This window comes from Pongo abelii, chromosome 2, assembly GCF_028885655.2.
Source record: "Pongo abelii isolate AG06213 chromosome 2, NHGRI_mPonAbe1-v2.0_pri, whole genome shotgun sequence".
Classification (NCBI taxonomy): domain Eukaryota; kingdom Metazoa; phylum Chordata; class Mammalia; order Primates; family Hominidae; genus Pongo; species Pongo abelii.
The window spans coordinates 111,665,839-111,689,039 of record NC_085928.1 but is presented as its reverse complement, the minus strand read 5'-3'; the positions used below and the strand labels follow the sequence as shown (position 1 = coordinate 111,689,039).

The 23,201-nt window shown below is 42.4% G+C and overlaps 1 protein-coding gene across 5 annotated transcripts in view; it reads left to right on the top strand.

Moving 5' to 3' along the window:
• ACKR2 (atypical chemokine receptor 2) overlaps positions 1–23,201 on the top strand; it is a 67,085-nt gene that overhangs the window by 6,034 nt on the left and 37,850 nt on the right. For 3 of the 5 annotated variants that reach the window (XR_008523763.2, XM_054552210.2, XM_063722562.1), the window contains exon 2: positions 10,099–10,179. The exons of 1 other annotated variant lie outside the window; for it this stretch is intronic. Coding sequence is in view for 3 of the 4 variants with exons in the window: in XM_054552210.2 (XP_054408185.1) it covers positions 10,148–10,179 (32 nt within the window). In the remaining variant the exon portion in view is untranslated. Of the gene's footprint in view, positions 1–9,945; positions 10,004–10,098; positions 10,180–23,201 lie in introns of all 5 variants that reach the window. One more of the 5 variants, XM_063722563.1, reaches the window with a different exon arrangement.

The window sequence follows — 23,201 nt, the reverse complement described above, 5'->3', positions numbered from 1 at the left end:
TCCTTATTTAAAAAAAAGAGTAACTTTCTAGCTCATTACAAACACCCCTTCCCCTTTCCCTCCACTTTTTCTTTTACGTGCTCACCCTATCTAAAAAAAATTGAATGTTTAGCCAACCAAAATTAGTTTAAATTGTACGACCCGACCACGGCCAATAAAAAAAGAATACAAAGGCAAGACATGCGTCAAAAATAAAGGCCCTCGTGCCCCTTTGTTCAAGTGTGCTCTCATGGCAACTGGCCAAAGAGACACCCCTCTGCGCAAAAGTACAATTGCTTCATTAAAAATCCTTTGTTCGAGTGTTCAATTTCCTTAAAATTGTAAGCATGTTTCCTAACACCGACTTCATTTCCTCATTCCTTTTTTTTTTTTTTTTTTTTGAGACAGAGTCTCGCTCTGTTGCCCAGGCTGGAATGCAGTGGTGCAACCTTGGCTCACTGCAGCCTCCACCTCCCGGGCTCAAGCGATTCTCATGTGAGTAGCTGGGATTACAGGCATCTGCCACCACACTCGGCTAACTTTTGTATATTTAGTAGAGGTGGGGTTTCACCATGTTGGCCAGGCTGGTCTTGAACTCCTGACCTCAAGTGATCTGCCCACCTCAGCCTCCCAAAGTGCAGGGATTACAGGTGTGAGCTACAATGGCAGGCCCTCATTTCCTCATTATTTTGAAACAAGGCACATACATTTTCTGTAGGGAAAAGAAAGATCAGACTGTTACTGTGTCTATGCAGAAAAGGAAGACAAGAAACTCCATTTTGATCTGTACTAAGAAAAATTGTTTTGCCTTGAGATGCTGTTAATCTGTAACTTTAGCCCCAACCCTATGCTCACAGAAACATGTGCTGTATGGAATCAAGGTTTAAGGGATCTAGGGCTGTGGAGGATGTGCTTTGTTAACAGTATGTTTACAGGCTGTATGCTTGGTAAAAGTCATCGCCATTCTCCATTCTCGATTAACCAGGGGCATAACAAACTGCGGAAAGCCGCGGGGACCTCTGCCCAGGAAAGCCTGGGTATTGTCCAAGGTTTCCCCCAACCGACACAGCCTGAGATATGGCCTCGTGGGAAGGGAAAGACCCAACCGTCCCCCCAGCCCGACACCTGTAAAGGGTCTGTGCTGAGGAGGATTAGTAAAAGAGGAAGGTCTCTTGCGGTTGAGATAAGAGGAAGGCCTCCATCTCCTGCACGTCACTGGGAACGGAATGTCTCGGTGTAAAACCCTATCATACATTCCTTCTATTCTGAGATAGGAGAAAACCGCCCTGTGGCTGGAGGCGAGATATGCTGGTGGCAATGTTGCTTCTGTTACTCTTTGCTACACCGAGATGTTTAGGTGGAGAGAAGCATAAATCTGGCCTACGTGCACATCCGGGTACAGTACCTTCTCTTGAACTTATTTGTGACACAGATTCCTTTGCTCACATGTTTTCCTGCTGACCTTCTCCCCAATATCACCCTGTTCTCCTGCCGCATTCCCTTAGCCGAGATAGTGAAAATAGTAATCAATAAATGCTGAGGGAACTCAGAGACCAGGGCCTGTGCGGGTCCTCAGTATGCTGAGCGCCGGTCCCCTGGGAGCACTGTTCTTTCTCTATACTTTGTCTCTGCGTCTTATTTCTTTTCTCAGTCTCTCGTTCCACCTGACGAGAAATACCCAGAGGTGTGGAGGGGCTGGCCCCCTTCAGTTTTCTTTCCCTTAGGGTTGTGTAGTGCATAACGGCCCTTGTTTGGCTAGGAGTATTGTAATGGGACGGCATTTGTTGTGCCAAGCCCTTATTGAAACGAATGGGATGGATACAATTTATTTCCTAGATAGTCATACCTTCTAATATTGCTTTATGAGAGAGACAAAGTATAAATGTTTAGGAAAAGTTTAAAACAATGCCTTCTAAATTTTTTTCTAAAGATTGAGTCTCAGTGTTAGATATTAAAAGGGGCCTTAAAGCTCATCTAGTCCATTTCCTTTCTTTTAATGAAAATACAGTTTTCGAGAATGTAAGTGGATGTTTTAGATGACACACTTACAGGCAGAATCTGAATAACTCTGCCTTCCTGAGAACTAGCCCAGTGCTCTGTTTGCTTGCTTACCTCTGCAGATCATGGAATCAGACCTCTTAGTATTCCATGTAGCTTAAAACTGAAAACCTTTAATAAAAGTGGTTGGGCAATTTTCACCCTTTTTTTTTTTTTGAGATGGAGTCTGACTCTGTTGCTCAGGCTGGAGTGCAGTGGCATAATCTCAGCTGACTTCAACCTCCGCCTCCCAGGCTCAAGTGATCCTCTTGCCTCAGCCTCCTGAGTAGCTGGGACTACAGGCATGTGCCACCACATCCGGCTACTTTTTTTGTATTTTTAGTAGAGGCAGGGTTTCACCTTTTTGGCCAAGCTGGTCTCAAAGTCCTGACCTCAAGTGATCCACCCGCCTCGGCCTCCCAAAGTGCTGGGATTACAGGCGTGAGCCACTATGTCCAGCCTTCAGCTTTCTTTTGGTTCTAATCCTATATGTGGTAAAGTGATTGATCTAGACAGTTATGTAATGTGAACAATGCTGTTAATGTGATTGAATTTGATTAAAATAAAGCTCCATAATTTATTTTATTTTATTTAGCCTTAGGGCCTTTGGGACAAAATATGAATAATGGAAGCAAGATAATTTGCAAATAAGAATTAGTCCAAGAGCTATAGTATGGCCTTGTTTTGGGTTTGATTTTGATCTGTTTTTAAATAAGTATGTTATAGTATCTAATATTAACTTAAAATCTTGGTTCAGTTTGCCCTACATCATCTATTCTAAAAATATATGTATCAGTCTGTTCTCGCAATGCTAGAAAGAACTACCTGAGACTGGGTAATTTATAAAGAAAAGAGGTTTAATTGACTCACAGTTCTGCAAGTTGTATAGGAAGCATGGCTAAGGAGGCGTGCTTCCACAATCATGGTGGAAGATGAAGGGGAAGCAAACCTGTCTTATATGGTGGGATCAGGAAAAAGCAAGTGAAAGAAGAAGTGCTACACACTTTTAAACAACCAGGTCTTGTGAGAACTCACTACAAGAGAACAGCAAGGAGGAAGTCCACCCCCATGATCTAATCACCTCCCACCAGGCCCCTCCTCCAACACTGAGAATGACAATTTGACTTGAGATTTGGGTGGGGACACAAACCATATCATACAAATTCAAGAATTTGTAACTTGGTACAATGTGCCTTTATTATTTTCTGCACCATGTACATACTTCACTGTTTCACAGCATAAAAACTGATAACTGCCATATTTATTAGGAAGTTGTATTTTGTTTTTCAAGCTCTGTTGAGGAATAGATGGAATTTGTTCCATAGTGAGCTGTTTTTAAGTTTTCGCAATATCATTAATGACCCCAGTCTCATTCTGGGAAACTTGAATTCTCCTTGCAAATTCTAAGAAGTTCACACTTTACTCAAGCTTAATGTAATAACGAGAGACAACATCTGTTTATGCCTAGTTATTTGAGGTTTTATTGCCTATTTGTGGGAGAAATTCTCTCTTTCTGATTAGTATGCAGAAACTAAAATCTTGGCGAATGATGGTGATAAATATCTGAAACATAATCCGACGATTTGGTCAATTTTTGGTGAAGATTATTGTGCTACACTTTATACCATATCATGTTACAAGAAAATGACAATGACACACTTACATCTTTCATAATACAGACATTAAAATTGGTAACAAATATGCAACATCTATTATTCCATTCTTTGTATTGGGCGTTATTTTGAAGTATAATTGATGCAGAAGACTTAACACATTATTTGGGTTTTCAGGTATTAAACCAACCCACCTGTAATTTATAGAAAGAAAGGCAGCACAAAAAGTGTCTGCCAGCTTTGCTATTCTTGCCTCTTCAGAGAGCCTCTGTGACTTTTCATGCTGCAAATAGCTGTCTACACATGATCGTATCTTCCATAGGAGAAACAGGCTTCTAAATTCAGATGTCTGTTTATGCTGAGGCCCAACTAAAAGCTGCATTACCTTGTTCTTGACATCCTTTTTAAAAAGTACTGTGTGATCTTTGTCGAACTTTGTTTAAACAAAGGTTGAACCTTTTGAGAAAATTGGTAATAATTACCGGTGTTTTTATACCAGATTTGGGAGTCACCATCAGCAATTATTGAATACATACATTGTGCCAAGTACCTGTACTAGATTCTGAAGTTAAAGACTCAGTCCCTACCGTGAAATAATTTATAATCTAAGTAGGTAGAAGGAACAAGTATATAGAAATAACAAAGACAGTTTATAAGTACTTTGAATGAAATTTCAGGTAGCTATCACAGTAAGTGGAGCAGTTTCAAAGGCTTCTTGGGACTGGGGCTTAAGTGGACCTTGAAGGATAACTAGAATGTAAATAAATTGGTAGGATATTTCAGAAACAGCAAACAGAGGCCAGAAGAATAGAGGCAGACTCTGGGATTGTAGCTGTGTCACAGGACAGCAAGTGTGAAAAGGCAAACATTTGTGACTAGAGCAGAGTCAGAGAGAATAATGAAAAGTGAGTCACTGTGGGGAGGACCTTCCATGTTAATTAAAGAACCTGGACAGTGTTCTATTAGGTGCCCCCTGAAGACTTTGGAGCAGGATGTTGACAAGAGCAGAGGGCATTTGAGGTTATTGGAAGTGAAATAGAATGGATTAGAAAGGGAGTGTCAGCCTTAGCCAGAAAATTTAAAACTATTCAGTAATAACCCATTACATACTGTGTATTGAGACCATTTTCCCCTTGGTCTTAAGGATGTAGAGGTAGTTACATGCAGTAGTGTTATCTCTACTTCTTGACAAGGACTGCCACTTTGAGGCAGCAATAATCTTTAAAGACCAGTCCCCAGGGAGAATTGGCTAGGGGCCAGGCCATCGGAAGATTCCATGTCAGAAAATTGCCCTAACAGGCTATTCATAATGTGTTCCAATTTAGTACCCTTTACACTGCAGAGTCATGGAATAGTACTTAAGCTGTTCATTTTAGACAAAAACACACTTCCCAGACACATTAATTACATGTTTCAAAGTTGTATTTAAAACTTGCCTAAAACGTAGGAGCTTTTAAGTAAACAAAAAATTTTCTCTTGGCAAAAAGTAACCAGATTCTTCCTTGGTCTGCTTATTCAGATCAGGTGTTTTATAAGAAACACTATTATTTTTCCAGAAGGACCAGCTGGCATCATATCTGACCATATTCTGCTAAGGTGACAATTTTTCTTTCTCACACTTTATGCATTCCAGAGCATTAATTCTCAAGGTAGGTACCTAGTTCATTCCTCCACCCTTTAGGAAGAACAGCTCTAAAATGAAAGCTCAAAACTCTCCAGAGGGAGAAAAGTCACAGCCACTTTTAATTTGGTATGAGTCAGGCTCCACAGGCTCTGGGGTTTGCTTTGCTGCTTACTAGTTATGTGACACTGAGCAAGTTAATTAATCATCTTGTGCCTCTGTTTCTTCATTTGTACAATAATAGGTCCTACTTAGTGGGGCTCTGGGGAGTGTTAAATGATATATAAAACCCCAACATTGTCTGGCATATAGTAAGTGTTATATGTATTAATTGTTACGATATTCTGTGGGTTTTTATTTATGTTCCTGTAGATACTACTTAGCTAACCTATAAACACAATTGATAGTTTCATGTGTGTGTATGTGCGTGTGTGTGTACTTTGCATTTTAAAATGTCTTTTGGTTACTGAGAGTTTCCATAAAAATCATAAATATAAGATGCTCACCATCAATATGGTATACTTCAGCAAAGAAGAAGCTAGGAGCTAGAAGCCACCTTTGATCTCTTTAGTTTACATAGTATCTTAACTTTTATATTGCTGGTTTCATCCACTGGTTCCCATTAGCAACCAAAGTGGCAGCATGATTTGTGTGTTTATGTAGTGTTTTTTTTGTAGTGAAGAAAAATATTGTACTTTAAATATTTTAGTCTTGAATTGACTTTTCCACTGAGGAACCTCAGTGGAAAAAGTCAATGAACTGAGGCACTCAGTTCATTTTTTTTTTTTTTTTAAAGGCAGAGTCTTGCTTTGTTGCCCAGGCTGGAGTGCAGTGTGCAATCTTGGCTCACTGAAACCTCTGCCTCCTGGGTTCAAGCAATTCTCATGCCTCAGCCTCCTGAGTAGGTGGGATTACAGGTGTTTGCCACCACACCTGGCTAATTTTTTCTATTTTTAGTAGAGACAGGGTTTTACCACGTTGCCCAGGCTGGTCTCAAACTCCTGACCTCAGGTGATCTGCCCACCTCAGCCTCCCAAAGTGCTGGGATTACAGACGTAAGCCACCATGCCTGTCTAGCACTCAGTATTTTTTACTGCTGTTGGGGACAGCAGGACACTTAACAAGTACTAATGAAAAAAAATTCGGTAGAGTGGAAAAGGCACTGGCTTTGGGCCCCTGGATTGCTACCATGCATGAAGTCAAAAGACATGGCTTTGAATGACAGCTTAAATGCTTATGGACATTATGACCTTGAACACATTATTTAGCCTCACATTTTTCATCAACACAATGCAGATACTAGTAAGTATATGCGTTATAGGATAGCATTGTGTGATCTAAATGACCATACATAAGGCACCAAGAAGAGTGCTTGGGATGTAATAGAGCCTCAGTACATGTTAGTTCCTGTCACCAAACCAGGCCCCTTCCTCTTGCTGCTATCTTCTTAAGCATTAACCAGCAATGCAGCCTCAAGCAAGTCACTTTTCTGCTTTAGACCGTCAAGTTTTCTGACCCCTTCTCCAAATCAATTCTCTCATTTATTCTTGTTCAGCCTCAACTTCCATTCCCCTGATATCCCCACTAACCGTTTTCACTGAGAGCATTGAAAAATTCTCTCAGCTTCCTCCTCTCTTACCCTACCTGCATCTCCATCAGTCGTTTCTTCTGGTTTTGAGTACCCTCCTCCCACCGAACACCCATCAAACCCTGTGCTCTGGATTCCATCATTTTTTGCCATCGAATCTGTCAGCTTTTTGCTCTCTCACCTGTAATTTCAGCCTCTCCTCGCCCCTGCATCCAGGCTTCTCATACTCTTCATTTAAAAAAGATTCCTTCCTAGATTCTTCATCCTTTCTCCAGCTATTGCTCTATTTTCTTTCTCCTCAGTTTAGGAGAAAAAAGTGTACATATCATCCCACATCTTCCCCGCAACCCAGCTCTCTCAACCCACTGGTTTCCTGGTTTCCATTCTTTTTTTTTTTTTTTTAGTATTTATTGATCATTCTTGGGTGTTTCTTGGAGAGGGGGATGTGGCAGGGTCATAGGATAATAGTGGAGAGAAGGTCAGCAGATAAACACGTGAACAAAGGTCTCTGGTTTTCCTAGGCAGAGGTCCCTGCAGCCTTCCGCAGTGTTTGTGTCCCTGGGTACTTGAGATTAGGGAGTGGCGATGACTCTTAATGAGCATGCTGCCTTCAAGCATCTGTTTAACAAAGCACATCTTGCACCGCCCTTAATCCATTTAACCTTGAGTTGACACATCACATGTTTCAGAGAGCACCAGGTTGGGGGTAAGGTTATAGATTAACAGCATCCCAAGGCAGAAGAATTTTTCTTAGTACAGAACAAAATGGAGTCTCCTATGTCTACTTCTTTCTACACAGACACAGTAACAATCTGATCTCTCTTTCTTTTCCCCACATTTCCCCCTTTTCTTTTCGACAAAACCGCCATCGTCGTCATGGCCCGTTCTTGATGGTCGCTGTCTCTTCGGAGCTGTTGGGTACACCTCTCAGATGGGGCGGCTGGGAAGAGGCGCTCCTCACTTCCCAGACGGGGCGGCCGGCAGAGCGGCTCCTCACATCCCAGAGGATGGGCGGCTGGGCAGAGGCGCTCCTCACTTCCCAGACGGGGTGGCAGCCGGGCAGAGGCTGCAATCTTAGCACTTTGGGAGGCCAAGGCAGGCGGCTGGGAGGTGGAGGTTGCAGCCAGCTGAGACCACGCCACTGCACTCCAGCCTGGGCAACATTGAGCATTGAGTGAGTGAGACTCCGTCCGCAATCCCAGCACCCCGGGAGGCCGAGGCGGGCAGATCACTCGAGGTCAGGAGCTGGAGACCAGCCCAGCCAACACGGTGAAACCCTGTCTCCACCAAAAATACAAAAACCAGTCAGGCGTGGCAGTGCGTGCCTGCAATCCCAGGCACTCGGCAGGCTGAGGCAGGAGAATCACAGGAGCCCGAGGCAGGGAGGTTGCAGGGAGCCGAGATCACGGCAGTACAGTCCAGCCTTGGCAACAGGGAGACTGTTGGAAGGAAGGAAGGACTGGTTTCCATTCTTGTCATGCTACTGAAACAATAGTAAAGGACATAATTCAGTGGACATATTTCAGTTTCTCAGCCCATATCTTACTTGACTCTTCTATCGTATTTGACGTTATGAATCTTCCATTGACACCCTTCTTCTCATTCTCCTTCCAGTCTGGTCATTCTTTCTTAGTTACAGTGACTGAATTTATTTCCTCTGTCCCTTAAATATTGGTGTGCTCTAGGGTTCTGTGCTCTCTTTCCTTCTTACTCTCTGCTCTTCTCTTAGAGTAATCTCATGTACTTTTATGGTTTTTTATTCTCATCTGTATGCTGATGTTCTTTTCTCTCCTCTGTCTGCCACACTTCTTGCCTGTGTTTCAGAGCTATCTATTCAACTGTGTGTTGGATGTCTCCACTTTGGTATTCCACAGACTCCACATGTCCATAAGTGAGCCGTGTTAACCATCTCTCTCCTCCCCTCTCCTCTGCTTTCTACATCTCTCTCCGCACAAGCCTGCACTTTCTCCTAAATTCCCTGACGTGTTTGATGGAACAACTGTCCATCCCATTCACCAAACATGAAACCTGGGTCAATCCCTGATGCCACTCCCTCCTTTCTTCACATCCAGCCGGTGACATCTGAGCAGAGAACTGAATGACCAGGGGTCAGCCCTATGAAGATCTAGGGGAAGATCTACAGCAGACATGAGACTGAGTTTTCACTTTCATAGTGATGTGTTCTGAGCAAACTGGCCCAGAATTGGCTGCTTCTTACAAGCAGTAATGTTGACAGGATCATTTTCACAGGAAAGCACTTAAACAGATCAAATAAGGAAAGACATTGGCATAATTTTTTTGAGACGGAGTCTCACTCTGTCGCCCAGGCTAGAGTGCAGTGGCGCGATCTCGGCTCACTGCAACCTCCATCTCTCGGGTTCAAGCAATTCTGTCTCTGCCTCCAGAATAGCTGTGATTACAGGCAAGTGCAACCACACCCAGCTAATTTTTGTATTTTTAGTAGAGATAAGGTTTCGCCATGTTGATCAGACTGGTCTTGAACTCCTGACCTCCGGTGATCTGCCCGGCTCGGCCTCCTAAAGTATTGGGATTACAGACGTGAGCCACCATACCTGGCCCATAGATTGTTTTTACTGACAACATTTTCAAACAAAATGCTGTGAGGTTGTCACTAAAAAATGGATCTTGGATTCTTTGCAGCTCCTCAAATTCCTTTTTGTTCTTTCTGTTAGTTCTTTGCTGGGGTGTTGGTGGGGGAAATGGGGGGCAGGTGGGATGGTGGGTACAGAATTTTCCTGACTAAGCCGAAGCTCTCCTGCCTCTTTTACTTGTTCTGAAGACTTTTGAATTTGAGATTAACAACACAACCATCTCCTCTTAAAAGTCTGTATAACTTTATCTTGCATATATTTTGCTATTAAATATGTCTTTTAGTAGAGAATGAGTAGGAAGACTTTGGTCTTTATAATATTCAGTTTTATGTGGGTTATATCCTGATTTTTAAAGTTAGAAACTCATAATTTTATGTAATTCTACGTAACTAAAAAGATTGATTTGTTTTTATAATTTATATTTGTATAAGTGTGGGACTATATTACACAAAACAACATTGATCACTGGAACTAAGAGCTTTCTGTTTACCACAGGCAAACAGCTCTTTCCAGTAGAAAAGAGCTGGGCTCCCTCACTGTTTCCTGGCACATGGTATGATATTGAGTTCCATGATTATGCATGTACTTTGGGTTACAACCCCCCTGGCGGCAGAACCTCTATTGTGTCCTTCTTTGTATTGCCCACAGAGCCTGTTGGTGACCTGCACCCAGGAGCCCTCCAGTCAGTACTGATTGAATGACTCAAGGCTGCCTCTCTGCAAAGTTGAGGTAAGCATCTGAGTTCAGTGATGCTGGCTGCATTTCCAGCTATTGGGGCTGCAGTAGCTAGGCAGGGGCTGCAGGCCCTTCTGGCTTTTTAGCTCTCCTGTTCACCCACCATTTACACAGTCTTCCTTTCAGAGCCCCCCTTTCTCCTCCTGCACTTCCTTGAATATTGACTGCCTCTCTGATTTCCCTCACTTTGTCTCTCCCAAATATTAGGGCTGTTTTTATGGTCTGCTAATTCTGTGAGAATGAGGTACCTCTTCTGGGAGGCACTGCCACACTCAATGGAACTGCAAACAGGTTTTTATTGGCTCATCTCCAAGCTCTCCAAGTCATTCTGCCCTCATACTGATTATGAGACACCATCTGTTTATCTTGATTGCATAATAAATTGAGGACTCATAAATGTAGTTGACATCTAAATTAGATCCAAATCACAGTAAGAACAGGATAATGGTCTCCTTTGTCAGAGATGGATGAATAATTACTTTTATAGCTCTGGAAGAAAAATGGGTTATGCAAACAGATACTTCACCCAAATTGGTTTCCTGAGTGACTCTCTGTATGTTGATGTTTTTGCTCAGGGACAGGAACCTGCCTACCCTGTTTCAGGGAAAACCAGAAAAGAAATATAATCTGCTTTGAGAGGCTGAGGCGGATGGATCACGAGGTCAGGAGATCGAGACCATCCTGACTAACATGGTGAAACCCCATCTCTACTAAAAATACAAAAAATTAGCCGGGTGTGGTGGCGGGCGCCTGTAGTCCCAGCTATTCTGGAGGCTGAGGCAGGAGAATGGCATGAACCCGGGAGGCGGAGCTTGCAGTGAGCCCAGATCGCGCCACTGCAGGATCTGGGCAACAGAGCAAGACTCTGTCTCAAAAAAAAAGAAAAAGAAATATAATCTGCCCAACCCAACAGTCAAATGTTAGTCACCAATTTCCTTGTGTTACCCTGCTTTCTGAGGGCCAGAAGAGATTTTCAAAGATTATGAGCGCTAAAATAACAGTAAAAAAAAAAAAAAAAAAAAAAAAGCTAGTAACCTTGGCCTGTTGCCTAGTACAATATAAGCTGATCAGAAGGAAATCACAAGGCAGTGGAACTGGGCTAAGGTGCAGCTTGTGAGTTCTCTAGGAATTGGGTGGGTTGCTTAAGGACAGTTCATCAATAGTTGTTTTTTTTTTTTTCTTTGAGATGGAGTCTCACACTGTTGCCTGGGCTGAAGTGCAGCGGCGCGATCTCGGCTCACTGCAATGTCCGCCTCCCAGGTTCAAGTGATTCTCCTGCCTCAGCCTCCCGAGTAGCTGGGATTACAGGTGCCTGCCACCATGCCTGGCTAATTTTTTAAATTTTTAGTAGAGACGGGGTTTCACTATGTTTGCCAGGCTAGTCTTGAATGCCTGACCTCGTGATCCACCCGCCTCGGCCCCCCAAAGTGCTGGTGCTAGGATTATAGGTGTTAGCCACTATGCCTGGCCTCAACAATAGTTTTAAAAGACCTATTACAATTTCTGGCTAATTTGCTTTTACAGTTAATTCAGAATGCTTGTGATCCACAGGCTATAGTGAGTGAGTTGTCCCTGGCATCCCTTTTCCTTACATACGTGTTCCACTAGAAGCAAGAAAAACCACATACAGCTGCTCAGTCTGCAATACGCCAACAGCACACGCACACAGGAGTCCTGTTTAGCTCATTTCCATTTCCTACGTGCACTGCTGCACACTTGACCTACACACTTGACATACGAAAGTGTCTCTGATCATTTAAACAACTCTACAAGCGTGTATTATTACCCCTATTTTATACAGGAGGAAACTGAGGTTCCATGTGGTTAGGTAACTTGCTTGGGTTTCCATAGAGGCAGAGGTAGAATTTGAACCCAGTACTGTTTAGCTCATGCTCTTTCTGGAACACTCTCTTGCCTCTCTATCTTTTCTTTTTGCTCCCTATGCTCAAATTGTTCTCTCTCTCATAGAATATATTTTTCTTTCTTTTTTTTTTTTTTTTTTTTAGAGAGAGTCTCACTCTGTCGCCCAGGCTGGAGTGCAGTGGCGCTATCTCGGCTCACTGCAAGCTCCGCCTCCCGGGTTCACGCCATTCTCCTGCCTCAGCCTCCCAAGTAGCTGGGACTACAGGGGCCCGCTACCACACCCTGCTAATATTTTGTATTTTTAGTAGAGACGGGGTTTCACTATGTTAGCCAGGATGGTCTCGATCTCCTGACCTCGTGATCCGCCCACCTCGGCCTCCCAAAGTGCTGGGATTACAGGCGTGAGCTACCGTGCCCAGCCAGAATATACTTTTCAATCTTCTGTTTCCGCTGTCAGAATCTTTATCAATCAAAACTTTTGTTTTGAAATACATATGTGTATATATTTACAAACACATACAACTTAGGTTTACATCTATATTTATTTATATGCATAGACTTCTAGGTATTTATAGATAGAGACATATAAATAAATAAATAAATAAATAAATAAATAAAATATGGAAAGATATACTCCCCAAATGGTAATGGTGGCTTTATCTGAACAGTAGAACACTTCGTGCTTTTTATTTCCATTTTAAAAAATATATTTATGAAACTAAATTTATATTGTTGCTATAATCACAAAACAATTTTTAAAATCTTTCACATCCTTTCGAGTTCACATGTCACTACCTGAATAGAATCTTTTCCTGGTCTCTAAATTAAAGCTCTCTGTCCCTCTTTTGAAACACACTCCCTTTTCCTAGTACTTGTATTTTCTTGAGTCACTTCTAGCATTTTGCTTTGTATTCTGTGTAGCCTCAACTTCCTGGGGCCCACTAACTCAGAGAGGGAAGAATATGACAGGCACAGTTAAAAATAAAAAGAGGCTGGGTGCAGTGGCTCACGCCTGTAATCCCAGCACTTTGGGAGGCCAAGGCAGGTGGACTACTTGAGGTCAGGAGTTCGAGACCAGCCTCACCAACATGGTGAAACCCTGTCTCTACTGAAATGCAAAAATTAGCCAGGCGTGGTGGTGCATGCCTGTAATCCCAGCTCAGCTACTTGGGAGGTGGAGGCAGGATTGCGCCACTGCACTGCAGCCTGGGCGACAGAGCAAGACTCCATCTCAAAAAAAAAAAAAAAAAAAGAATAAAACCAGTAACAGAATAATTGTTATTCCAATCTGCCCCGCTTCCCCAATCATGAAAGCTAGGATCTTTCTGCTGTATCCACCAGATCTCAGGCTTGTGTCTCTTCCCCTCTCTGTAGTCTTAGCTGTGTGTCCACCACAACACTGTTCCTTTGATGTGAGTCAATCATTACGCTCACTCCAGTGTTTGTTTTTGCATGATGCTGTCCCCTTCCTTTCACTTGGTTCTAGGCTAAGCCCCATTATTCCACCAGGCCCCACATGGTCTAGGCTGTGCCTCCTATCTTTACTTTGCTGAAGTGGCGAGACAGTCTTCTCCTATCCAGGTTTCACTTTTAAAAAGTTATCCCTTCCTCTTGTTTTCTTCATCTCCGATAAAGCCTAGCATGGAGTGACTTTTTGTGTTTGAGTTTTTCCTTTTGTTTCTTACAGCATCCCCTCTCCTGCCACCTTGCCTAGGGGAATTTGTACTGAACTTGGTCAGGAGTCAGAGTAATCTGTCTCAATATCTCCCTCTCCTCAATCAGGGGCTCCAGACAAAAGGATGCTCAACTGCTTTCTCTCCTGTCTGGGAGATCAGGGTGTGACCTTCATTCTGTAATTTATTCAAGTGTTTCTCTCCTGTGTAGCCTGTCAGCCTTCATGTCTCCAGTCATTCTCTTCCTAGACAGACTTGTCTGGGCTGTTCAGAACTGGAAGTTTGGTGGCTTGCCCTGACATGTCCAATACTCAGTAGGCAAGCAGAACTTACCCTCTTTGGGCTCTCTGCACTGTGTGCTCTTCTAAGCCATGCAATCAACTTCTAAGACCATAAGAGGGAAACTAAGCACCATTCAGCTTTGTATGCCCTGAGGGAACTAACACAGTTGCATAGGATGGCAAGAAACCTATACATTTTTGCAGAATGAATTAATAAAATCTATTGACTTTTGTGCTCTGCTTTTCTCCCTTAACATTATTGCAGCAAGCAATCAAATAAAGGTAATTAGTCCCAGTTTGTTCTACACTAAGTATATCACACTGTGATTCTGATTCCATAACTTAGATCTGAGTTTTAGAACACTGAGACGATCACAGTCGTCCCTTCGTATCCACAGGGGATTGGTTTCACATCTGACCTCATGTGATAGGTTGCAGTCAAAACCCAGTCAAAACTTTGTTTCATGCACAAAATTATTATATGAAGTTAACTTCATACTATGTGTATGAGGTGTATATGAAACATAAATAAATGTTCTTTTTAAACTTGGGTCTCATCCCGTAGATATCTCATTATTTATATTTTGAAATATTTCAAAATCCAGGAAATCCCGAAATCCAAAACACTTCTGGTGCCAAGCATTTTGAATAAGGGATACTCAACCTATAATACCTAATATAATGTAAATGCTATGTTAATAGTTGTTATACTGTATTTTTAAAAATTTGTATTTTTTTATTGCTGTATTGTTATTTTTAAATTTTTTAAAAAAAATTTTCAGTCCTTTGTTGGTTGAAACCATGGATTTGGAACCCATATGAATACAGAGGGCTGACTATATACATAAAATTCGGCCTCTTAAATTATGCAATTTAATATAACCACAAAGTTGCACACTCATCACACTGTCTAAAATCAGAACACTTTTTATCATGCCAAACATGAGTGACACACATTAGCTGTCACTTCCATCTCCACACCTTCCCCCTGCCCCATGAATCTATTTTGGGTATTTGCCTATTCTGGACATTTCATATAAATGGAATCCTACAATATATGGACTTTTGTATCAGATTTCTTTTACATTGTATAATGTTTTCAAGGTTCATCCATGTCATAGCATATATTGATACTTTATTCCTTTTAAATGGCTGAATAATATTTCACTGCATGGATATACCACACTTTGCTTATCCATTCATCCATTGGTAGACATTTGGGTTGTTTCCAATTTTGGGCCATCATGAATAATGTTGGGAACATTTGTGTATATGTGTTTTCCTAGGGACATATGGTTTCAATTTTCTTGGGCATATACTGGACCATATGTTTAAGTTCTTAAGGAATTACAAAAATTGTTTTCCAATGTGGCTGTGCCATTTTACATTCACAGCAGCAATGTATGAGGGTTCCAGTTTCTCCATGTTTCTCTTTTTGAATTATAGCCATCCCAATGGATGTGAAGTGGAAAATCAATTGGCCGTGGATACCTAGGTTTATTTATGGACTCTCAGTTCTATTCGATTGATCTATATGACTATTCTGATATCAGTACTACACAGTCTTGATTACTGTGACTTTGTAGTAAGTTTTGAAAAAAGAAGTGTGAGTCCAACTTTGTTCTTTTTCAAAGTTGTTTTGGCTATTCTTTCCTTGCATGTCCATGCGAATTTTATAATAAGCATGTCTGTTTCTGTAAAAAATGCAGTTGCAACTTTGATTGGGATTGTGTTGAATCTGTAGATCAGTGAAGAGAGTATATCCCTCTTAACAACCTTTAGTCTTCCAATCTGTGAACACGAAATGTAATTCCACTTACTTAGGTCTTCTTTAATTTCTTTCCATGATGTTTTACAGTTTTTAGTGTATAGGCCTTGCACTTCATTTGTTAAATTTATTCCTAGGTATCTTATTTTTTCTGATGTTATCATAGATATAATAGTTTTCTTAATTTCTTTTTAGTATATAGAAATACAGTTGCTTTTTGTATATTGATCTTGTGTCCTGAATGTTGCTGAGATAACTTGTTAGCTCTGATGTGTGTGTGTATGTGCGTGTGTATGTGTGTATTTCTTAGGATTTTCTTTTTTTTTTTTTTTTTTTTTTTAGTATTTATTGATCATTCTTGGTTGTTTCTCGGAGAGGGGGATGTGGCAGGGTCATAGGATAATAGTGGAGAGAAGGTCAGCAGATAAACACGTGAACAAAGGTCTCTGGTTTTCCTAGGCAGAGGTTCCTGCAGCCTTCCTCAGTGTTTGTGTCCCTGGGTACTTGAGATTAGGGAGTGGTGATGACTCTTAATGAGCATGCTGCCTTCAAGCATCTGTTTAACAAAGCACATCTTGCACCGCCCTTAATCCATTTAACCTTGAGTTGACACAGCACATGTTTCAGAGAGCACTGGGTTGGGGTTAAGGTTATAGATTAACAGCATCCCAAGGCAGAAGAATTTTTCTTAGTACAGAACAAAATGGAGTCTCCTATGTCTACTTCTTTCTACACAGACACAGTAACAATCTGATCTCTCTTTCTTTTCCCCACATTTCCCCCTTTTCTTTTTGGCAAAACCGCCATCGTTCTCTTGGCCCGTTCTCGATGGTTGCTGTCTCTTCGGAGCTGTTGGGTACACCTGCAGAAAGGCTGTCACTTCACACTTGGAAGATTGCACAGTGGCCAGGCAGAGGTGCTCCTCACTTCCCAGACGAGGTGGCCGAGCAGAGGGGCTCCTCACCTGCTAGACGGGGCGGCCGGGCAGAGGCGCTCCTCACCTCCCAGACAAAGGGCGGCCCGGCAGAGGCGCTCCTCACATCCCAGATGATGGGCGGCCGGGCAGAGGCGCTCCTCACTTACCAGACGGGGCGGCCGGGCAGAGGCGCTCCTCACTTCCTAGGCGGGGTGGCCAGGCAGAGACACTCCTCACATCCCAGACAGGGTGGTGGCCGGGCAGAGGCGCTCCTCATTTCCCAGACAGGGTGGCGGCCAGGCAGAGGCGCTCCTCACTTCCTAGATGGGGTGGTGGCCGGGCAGAGACGCTCCTCACCTCCCAGACGGGGTGGTGGCCTGGCAGAGGCGCTCCTCACCTCCCAGACAGGGCGGCCAGGCAGAGGCGCTCCTCAGTTCCCAGACGGGGCGGATGGGCAGAGGGGCTCCTCACATCCCAGATGATGGGCGGACAGGCAGAGACGCTCCTCACTTCCTAGACGGGGTGGCGGCCCGGCAGAGGCCGTAATCTTAGCACTTTGGGAGGCCAAGGCAGGCGGCTGGGAGGTGGAGGTTGTAGCGAGCCGAGATCACGCCACTGCACTCCAGCCTGGGCAACATTGAGCATTGAGTGAGCGAGACTCCGTCTGCAATCCCAGCACCCCGGGAGGCCGAGGCGGGCAGATCACTCGAGGTCAGGAGCTGGAGACCAGCCTGGCCAACACGGCGAAACCCGGTCTCCACCAAAAATACACAAACCAGTCAGGCGTGGCGGCGCGTGCCTGCAATCCCAGGCACTCAGCAGGCCGAGGCAGGAGAATCATGGGAGCCCGAGGCAGAGAGGTTGCAGCGAGCAGAGATCACGGCAGTACCGTCCAGCCTCGGCAACAGAGGGAGACTGTCGAAAGGAAGGAAGGAAGGAAGGAGGAAGGGAGGGAGAGAGGGAGGGCGAGCAGGATTTTCTATATACAAAATCATGTAATCTGCCCATAGAGAAAATTTCACTGCTTCCTTTCCAGTGCAAATGCTTTTTATTTTTCTTGCACAACTGCTCTGACTAGAAATGCCAGTACAATGTCAAATAAAAGTGGTGAAAGTGGGCATCTTTGTTTTGTTTGTGATCTGAGGTAGGGAGGGGGAAGATTTCAGTCTTTTACCATTAAGTGTGATGTTAGCTCTGGGTTTTTTTTTTTTTTTGTAGATACCCTTAATCAGGTTGAGGATGTTCCCTAGTTTATTGAATTTTTTTTTTTTTTTTTTTTTAAATCAGGAAAGGGTGCTGAAGATTACCAAATGTTCTTTCTGCATCTGTTAAGGTGATCATGTGGTTTTTGTCCTTTATTCTTTTCATATGTTGTCTTACATTGTTTGAGTTTTGGATGTTGAACGGTTTAACCTTGCATGCCTGGCAAATAGCTTAACTATCCGTGGTGTATAACCCGTTATATCTGTAGTTGGATTTGGGTTGTTAGTATATTGTTTAGGGAGTTGTGTGTGTCTGTGAATCTCTATATGGTCCATAAGGAATATTGGTGGGTAGTGTTCTTTTCTTGTGATGTCTTTGTTGGGTTTTTGTATCAGAGTGATATTGGACTCATAGAATGAGTTGGGAAATGTTTCTTCCCCTTCTGTTTTTTGAAAGAGTTTGAGAGGATTAGTGGTAATTCTTTAAACATTTGGTTGAATTTACCAGTGAAGTCATCTGGTTCTGGGCTTTTCTTTGTGGGACATTTTTTGATTACTAATGAAGTTCCTTTCTTTGTTATAGGTCTATTCAGATTTTCTTTTTCCTCTTGAGAGAGTTTTGGTAGTTTATGTCTTTCTAGAAATTTGTTCATATGAATTATCTAATTTATTGGCACACAGATGTTCATAGTATTTTCTTATAATCTTTTTTATTCTATAGTGATTCTCTCTCTTTTATTTCTGATTTTAGCAATTAGAGTCTTCTCCCTTTTTTCTTAGTCAATTAGCTAAAAGTTTGTCAGTTTTGCTGATGTTTTCCAAGAACAACCTTTGGTTTTGTTGATTTTCTCTATTGTATTCATATTTTCTCATTCATTTCTACTCCAGTATTTATTTTGTCTTTATTTTTGCTTGCTTTCAGTTTAGTTTGCCCTTCTTTTTCCAGAGTCGTAGGCGAAAAGTCAGTTTACTGAATTGGGGTCTCTTTTTAAAAATATCTGTATTCACATTTCTCTCTAAGCATTGCTTTTACTGTGTCCCATAAGTTTGGTACATTTTATTTTTGTTTTCATTCATCTCAAAGTATTTTCTAATCTCCCTTGTGATTTCTTCTTTGACCCATTGGTTATTTAGGAGTATGTTGTTTAATTTCCACATGGTTTTGAATTCCCCCAATTTTTCCTTCTGTTATTGATTGAATTTAATTCTATTATGGTTGGAGAAGATATTATATATGGTTTCAGTTCTTCTGAATGCATTGAGACTTGTTATATGGCCTAACATATTCTCTGTCCTGGAGAATGCTCTATGTGCACCTGAGAAGAACATGTATTTTGCAGTTGTTGGGTGGAGTGTTTTACTTATATGAGTTTTAGGTATTCACTTTTCACCTGGTTAAACATTATTCATTCTTTGAGTCACAGGTCCAAAGGATTTCTTGTGTCAAATATTTCTTAATCCATCTCCCTAAGTAAAAGGTAGTTTCTTCATTTGAATTTCTATAATTCTCCCAACACCTATAACTGTATTATAACTTTTATTCCAATTCAATCTTTCTAAACTCTGATGTTAATGGGTTTCTTTGTGCAGAGCCATGTTGTAACTGTATCTCCATATCACTGAAACCTTACTTCTAGTGGCAACTTTAAAGCATGTCATCGAAAGGCTAAAAGAATCTGCTGGTTACTGAGCACTTCGTCAATCCGGACCCATAAGCTACCTACAATGGATTATGGATAAGGAGAAGCAAGGCAGTGCACTCTGCCTCTGGGGAACCTACATTTTAGTTAAGAGATCTACAAGATACCGATATAGGAAACCTTTAAGACAAGATTTGACCAAGTGCCAAGATGAGGGCACTAGGGGATTGGATTTGTTCACTTTGTCTGTCTCCCCATGCGTGGGAAAGTGGCTCGTGGAATTGTGAGGCTGGAAGAGCCCTCAGGATTTCTGATTTCTAGCCATCATCCAGCCTGTGCTTGGACACTCACCCACAAGGAGACGCCCCCACACTCCCATTTAGGACTTGTTGATGGTTGTTTGCTAACTTTGGGCAGAGCAGGAAAAATGAATTGCCCTTTAGCTACTACACACCCTTCAGTCTTCTCCATAAAATAAACCATAAGCCTGCAAAATCATGTGTAAAGTCAACAGGAAAGGAAAGAGCTGTAGTCATAAATTCTAATCCCAGGGGGATATGTCAAAGGATGCTTGCATTATATATATATATTTTTTTCTTTTCTTTTCTTTTTTGAGACAGAGTCTTGCTCTGTCACCCAGGCTGGAGTGCAGTGGTGCAATCTCTGCTCACTGCAACCTCTGCCTCCAGGGTTCAAGTGATTCTCCTGCCTCAGCCTCCCAAGTAGCTGGGATTATAGGTGCCTGCCACCACGCCCAGCTGATTTTTGTATTTTTTAGTAGAGATGGGGTTTCACTATGTTGGTCAGGCTAGTCTTGAACTCCTGACCTCAGGTGATCCACCTGCCTTGGCCTCCCAAAGTGTTAGGATTACAGGCGTGAGCCACCACGCCTGGCCAGCTTGCATTATATTTTGATTTCAGATAAGGAAAGTCAGATCAAGTGACTGTGAGAAGGTCACTTCTTTCTTCTCCCTTCCTTCCTTCCACAATGCAGCCCCTAAAAGTGGCAACATCTTGTTTTAAGGGGAACCAAAAGGAATGTTTTCTGAGACTTATTATTCTCCTAGTGCCTACCTGTCTGTGAATGTTCTGGGAAGGTCTAAGAATGAGATTTGGAGATGTGGCGATTTGGAGAGGTGAATTCATCTCACATGCCAGTTAGACACTTTATTCTGTCTAATTCAGGACAAAGACTGATGATTTGGGGGGCTAATCGGGGGATTCTTTTCAAGAATACAGTGTGATGAAGAAGGTTATCAAGACAGACTGCAAACTCTTTTCTCTAGTAACCTCTGAAAATAGAATCATAATGTGAAGTACAATACCTGCAATTATGGTAGCACACATTAAATAAAACAGGAGGATAATATAAGAGCAGGCCCATAGTTGTATATATTAGTGGACTAAATGAGTGATATCTTTATTGTGATCATCATGGTCACATTTATTGACAGTCAGTTTAGGGCAAAACACTCCTGGGAGAGGGGAGGATCAAGCCATCTGAAATTGGAAGGAATTAAAGAGTTAGAAAAGGAACAGAGCAGGTGTCCTGATATAGAGTGGACTTGAACAGGGTGCAAGAATGGGCGATCTTTGAATGGAGAGAAGGGGAGAAGAAAATGAGGGTGAGTAAAAGGCCACAGAGGTTGGAATGTGTAAGATACACATTTCACCAATGCAAAAAATACCAGAAGGTGGCAAACCTGGACTTTGGTAGAGGCATGGCACAGGAAAATTGCTGTTCATAGGTCCACATAGGTGTGTCAGCTTCCAAACAATATTAGCTCACTAGGTGCAAATGAATTATCCACATTACTCTGTTCTAGGCAATAGCCCCTATTGAGCTAGTGACAAAGGTAAACCATCTCTGACTCATCAGAAATCTCTTCCCAAAGAAGTGAGGGGAGAAAATGGGAGTGGTAGGCCAGGAATGAGGGGCAATTCTGGTTGGCCCAGGGTGAGTCACTTTCCCTAATGTTCCTACCAGGAGATCAGGCCATGAGCTCTTGGCTTTGCTGCTCATTCTTGTCACCTTTCCCCCATATTCTAGCTCCCTTGGGTAGGGCCTTGGAGTTGTACCCTCTCTAATTTTATAGATAGGGATCCTGTGGCCTAAAGAGGGTTGGGGCTTGCCCTTCTTCCTATAGCACAGTTGGGACTAGGAGAGGGACCTCTTGACCATCAACCCCTTGCATCTGCACTCTGTCCTCTGCCATTTGACTTAACTCTCTTAGTCTTCATGCCAACTGAGAGGCAAATGAGACACAAAACAGGACATGGGAAAACTTGAAGGGGCTGTACCTTGACTGCAAAGTGCACCAGGGTACATGCGTAGAGGCAAGAAGAGTTTAGGGGCAGCAGGTCATCCTACATGACCCTATTCTCAAAAGAAAATCAGCCCCCATAATCCAGTTTCAGGTCTCATATTCTAAGACCTAAACTCTGAACTAACAAACATTGTGATTCTTTCATAGATGTCTAATATTTACTAAACAAATATTGGGACTTGTTTTCAAATTTTTGTTTTCAATACCCTCTTTCAAATACCCCTTATAACAGGGCTCATATTTCTCTTCCTGAATGTTATGAGGCTTCATCTTTCCTGCCTAACTGTCCCAAGGCCTCTCCTCCTCCAATGACCATGTGGCAATCATAGAGGGGGTCTTAGATAGTATTCCTGTATCAAAGGAAGTATGTCTAAGGAATTGGAGGATGCTGGTCTTTAGCCTCTGATTGATAAGCATTTCTTATTTATTTAATTTTTTTTTTTTAATAGAGATGGGGGTTTCACCCTCTTGGTCAGGTTGGTCTTGAACTCCTGGCCTCAAGTTATCTCCCTGCCTCAGCCTCCCAAAGGGCTGGGATTACAGGCATGAGCCACCACGCCCAGCCTTTGATTGATAAACACTTCTTTCCTCTTCCTTCATTCTGTAATGCAACCCCTAAAAGTGGCAAAATCCTGTTTTAAAATTTTGTCCCCTCCCCCAAATTTGGCATATTGAAAACAAGATATGGAGCAATAGTGACTCCGAGAGGAGAAGAGGTGTAGTGCAGGACACAAGAAGCTCCCCGCTGGTGAAATCCTGTAATGTGTTTCTTTCAAGTCCCCCTCCCTGCCTTTGTCTCCTGGTGATGAGGTGTAAGTTCTGCCTTTTTTCTTTTTTCTTTTTTTTTCTTTTCAGAAAGTCTTTGTTGCTTCAGGCAAGCATCAGAAAGTGAATCTGCTGGGCTGTTGGTTGGACTGTGTGGCCTCTCTTTATCCCTCTCTTCCCAGACCCCTCAAAATCAAGTGCATTCTATATCCCCTTAGGCTAGATAGATATTCTATGGATGCTCCTGTCTGCATGAGGAAAGGAACTCCAACCTCCCCCAAGTCAGTTAATTTTAAACATTTTGGTCTTTTTCTGTATAATTTGGGATTGGTGTACCAGAAATGACTAAAAACCTGTGGTTTTCTGAGAGTGATCCTGGGACTATAATTTTCTGAAATTAAACTTAAGGCAAAAAAAAAAAAAAAAAGAGAAGAAAAGAAAAAGAAAAACAGAAACTCTCATCATGGCCAGATGGAGCCAGAGATTTGTGAGAAGATGAGGCTTAAAGAGTAAAAGGCTATCAGTGTACGAGATGGGTTGAAAAACAAAAAGTAAAAGGTGAAATCCGAGACTGCCACTCT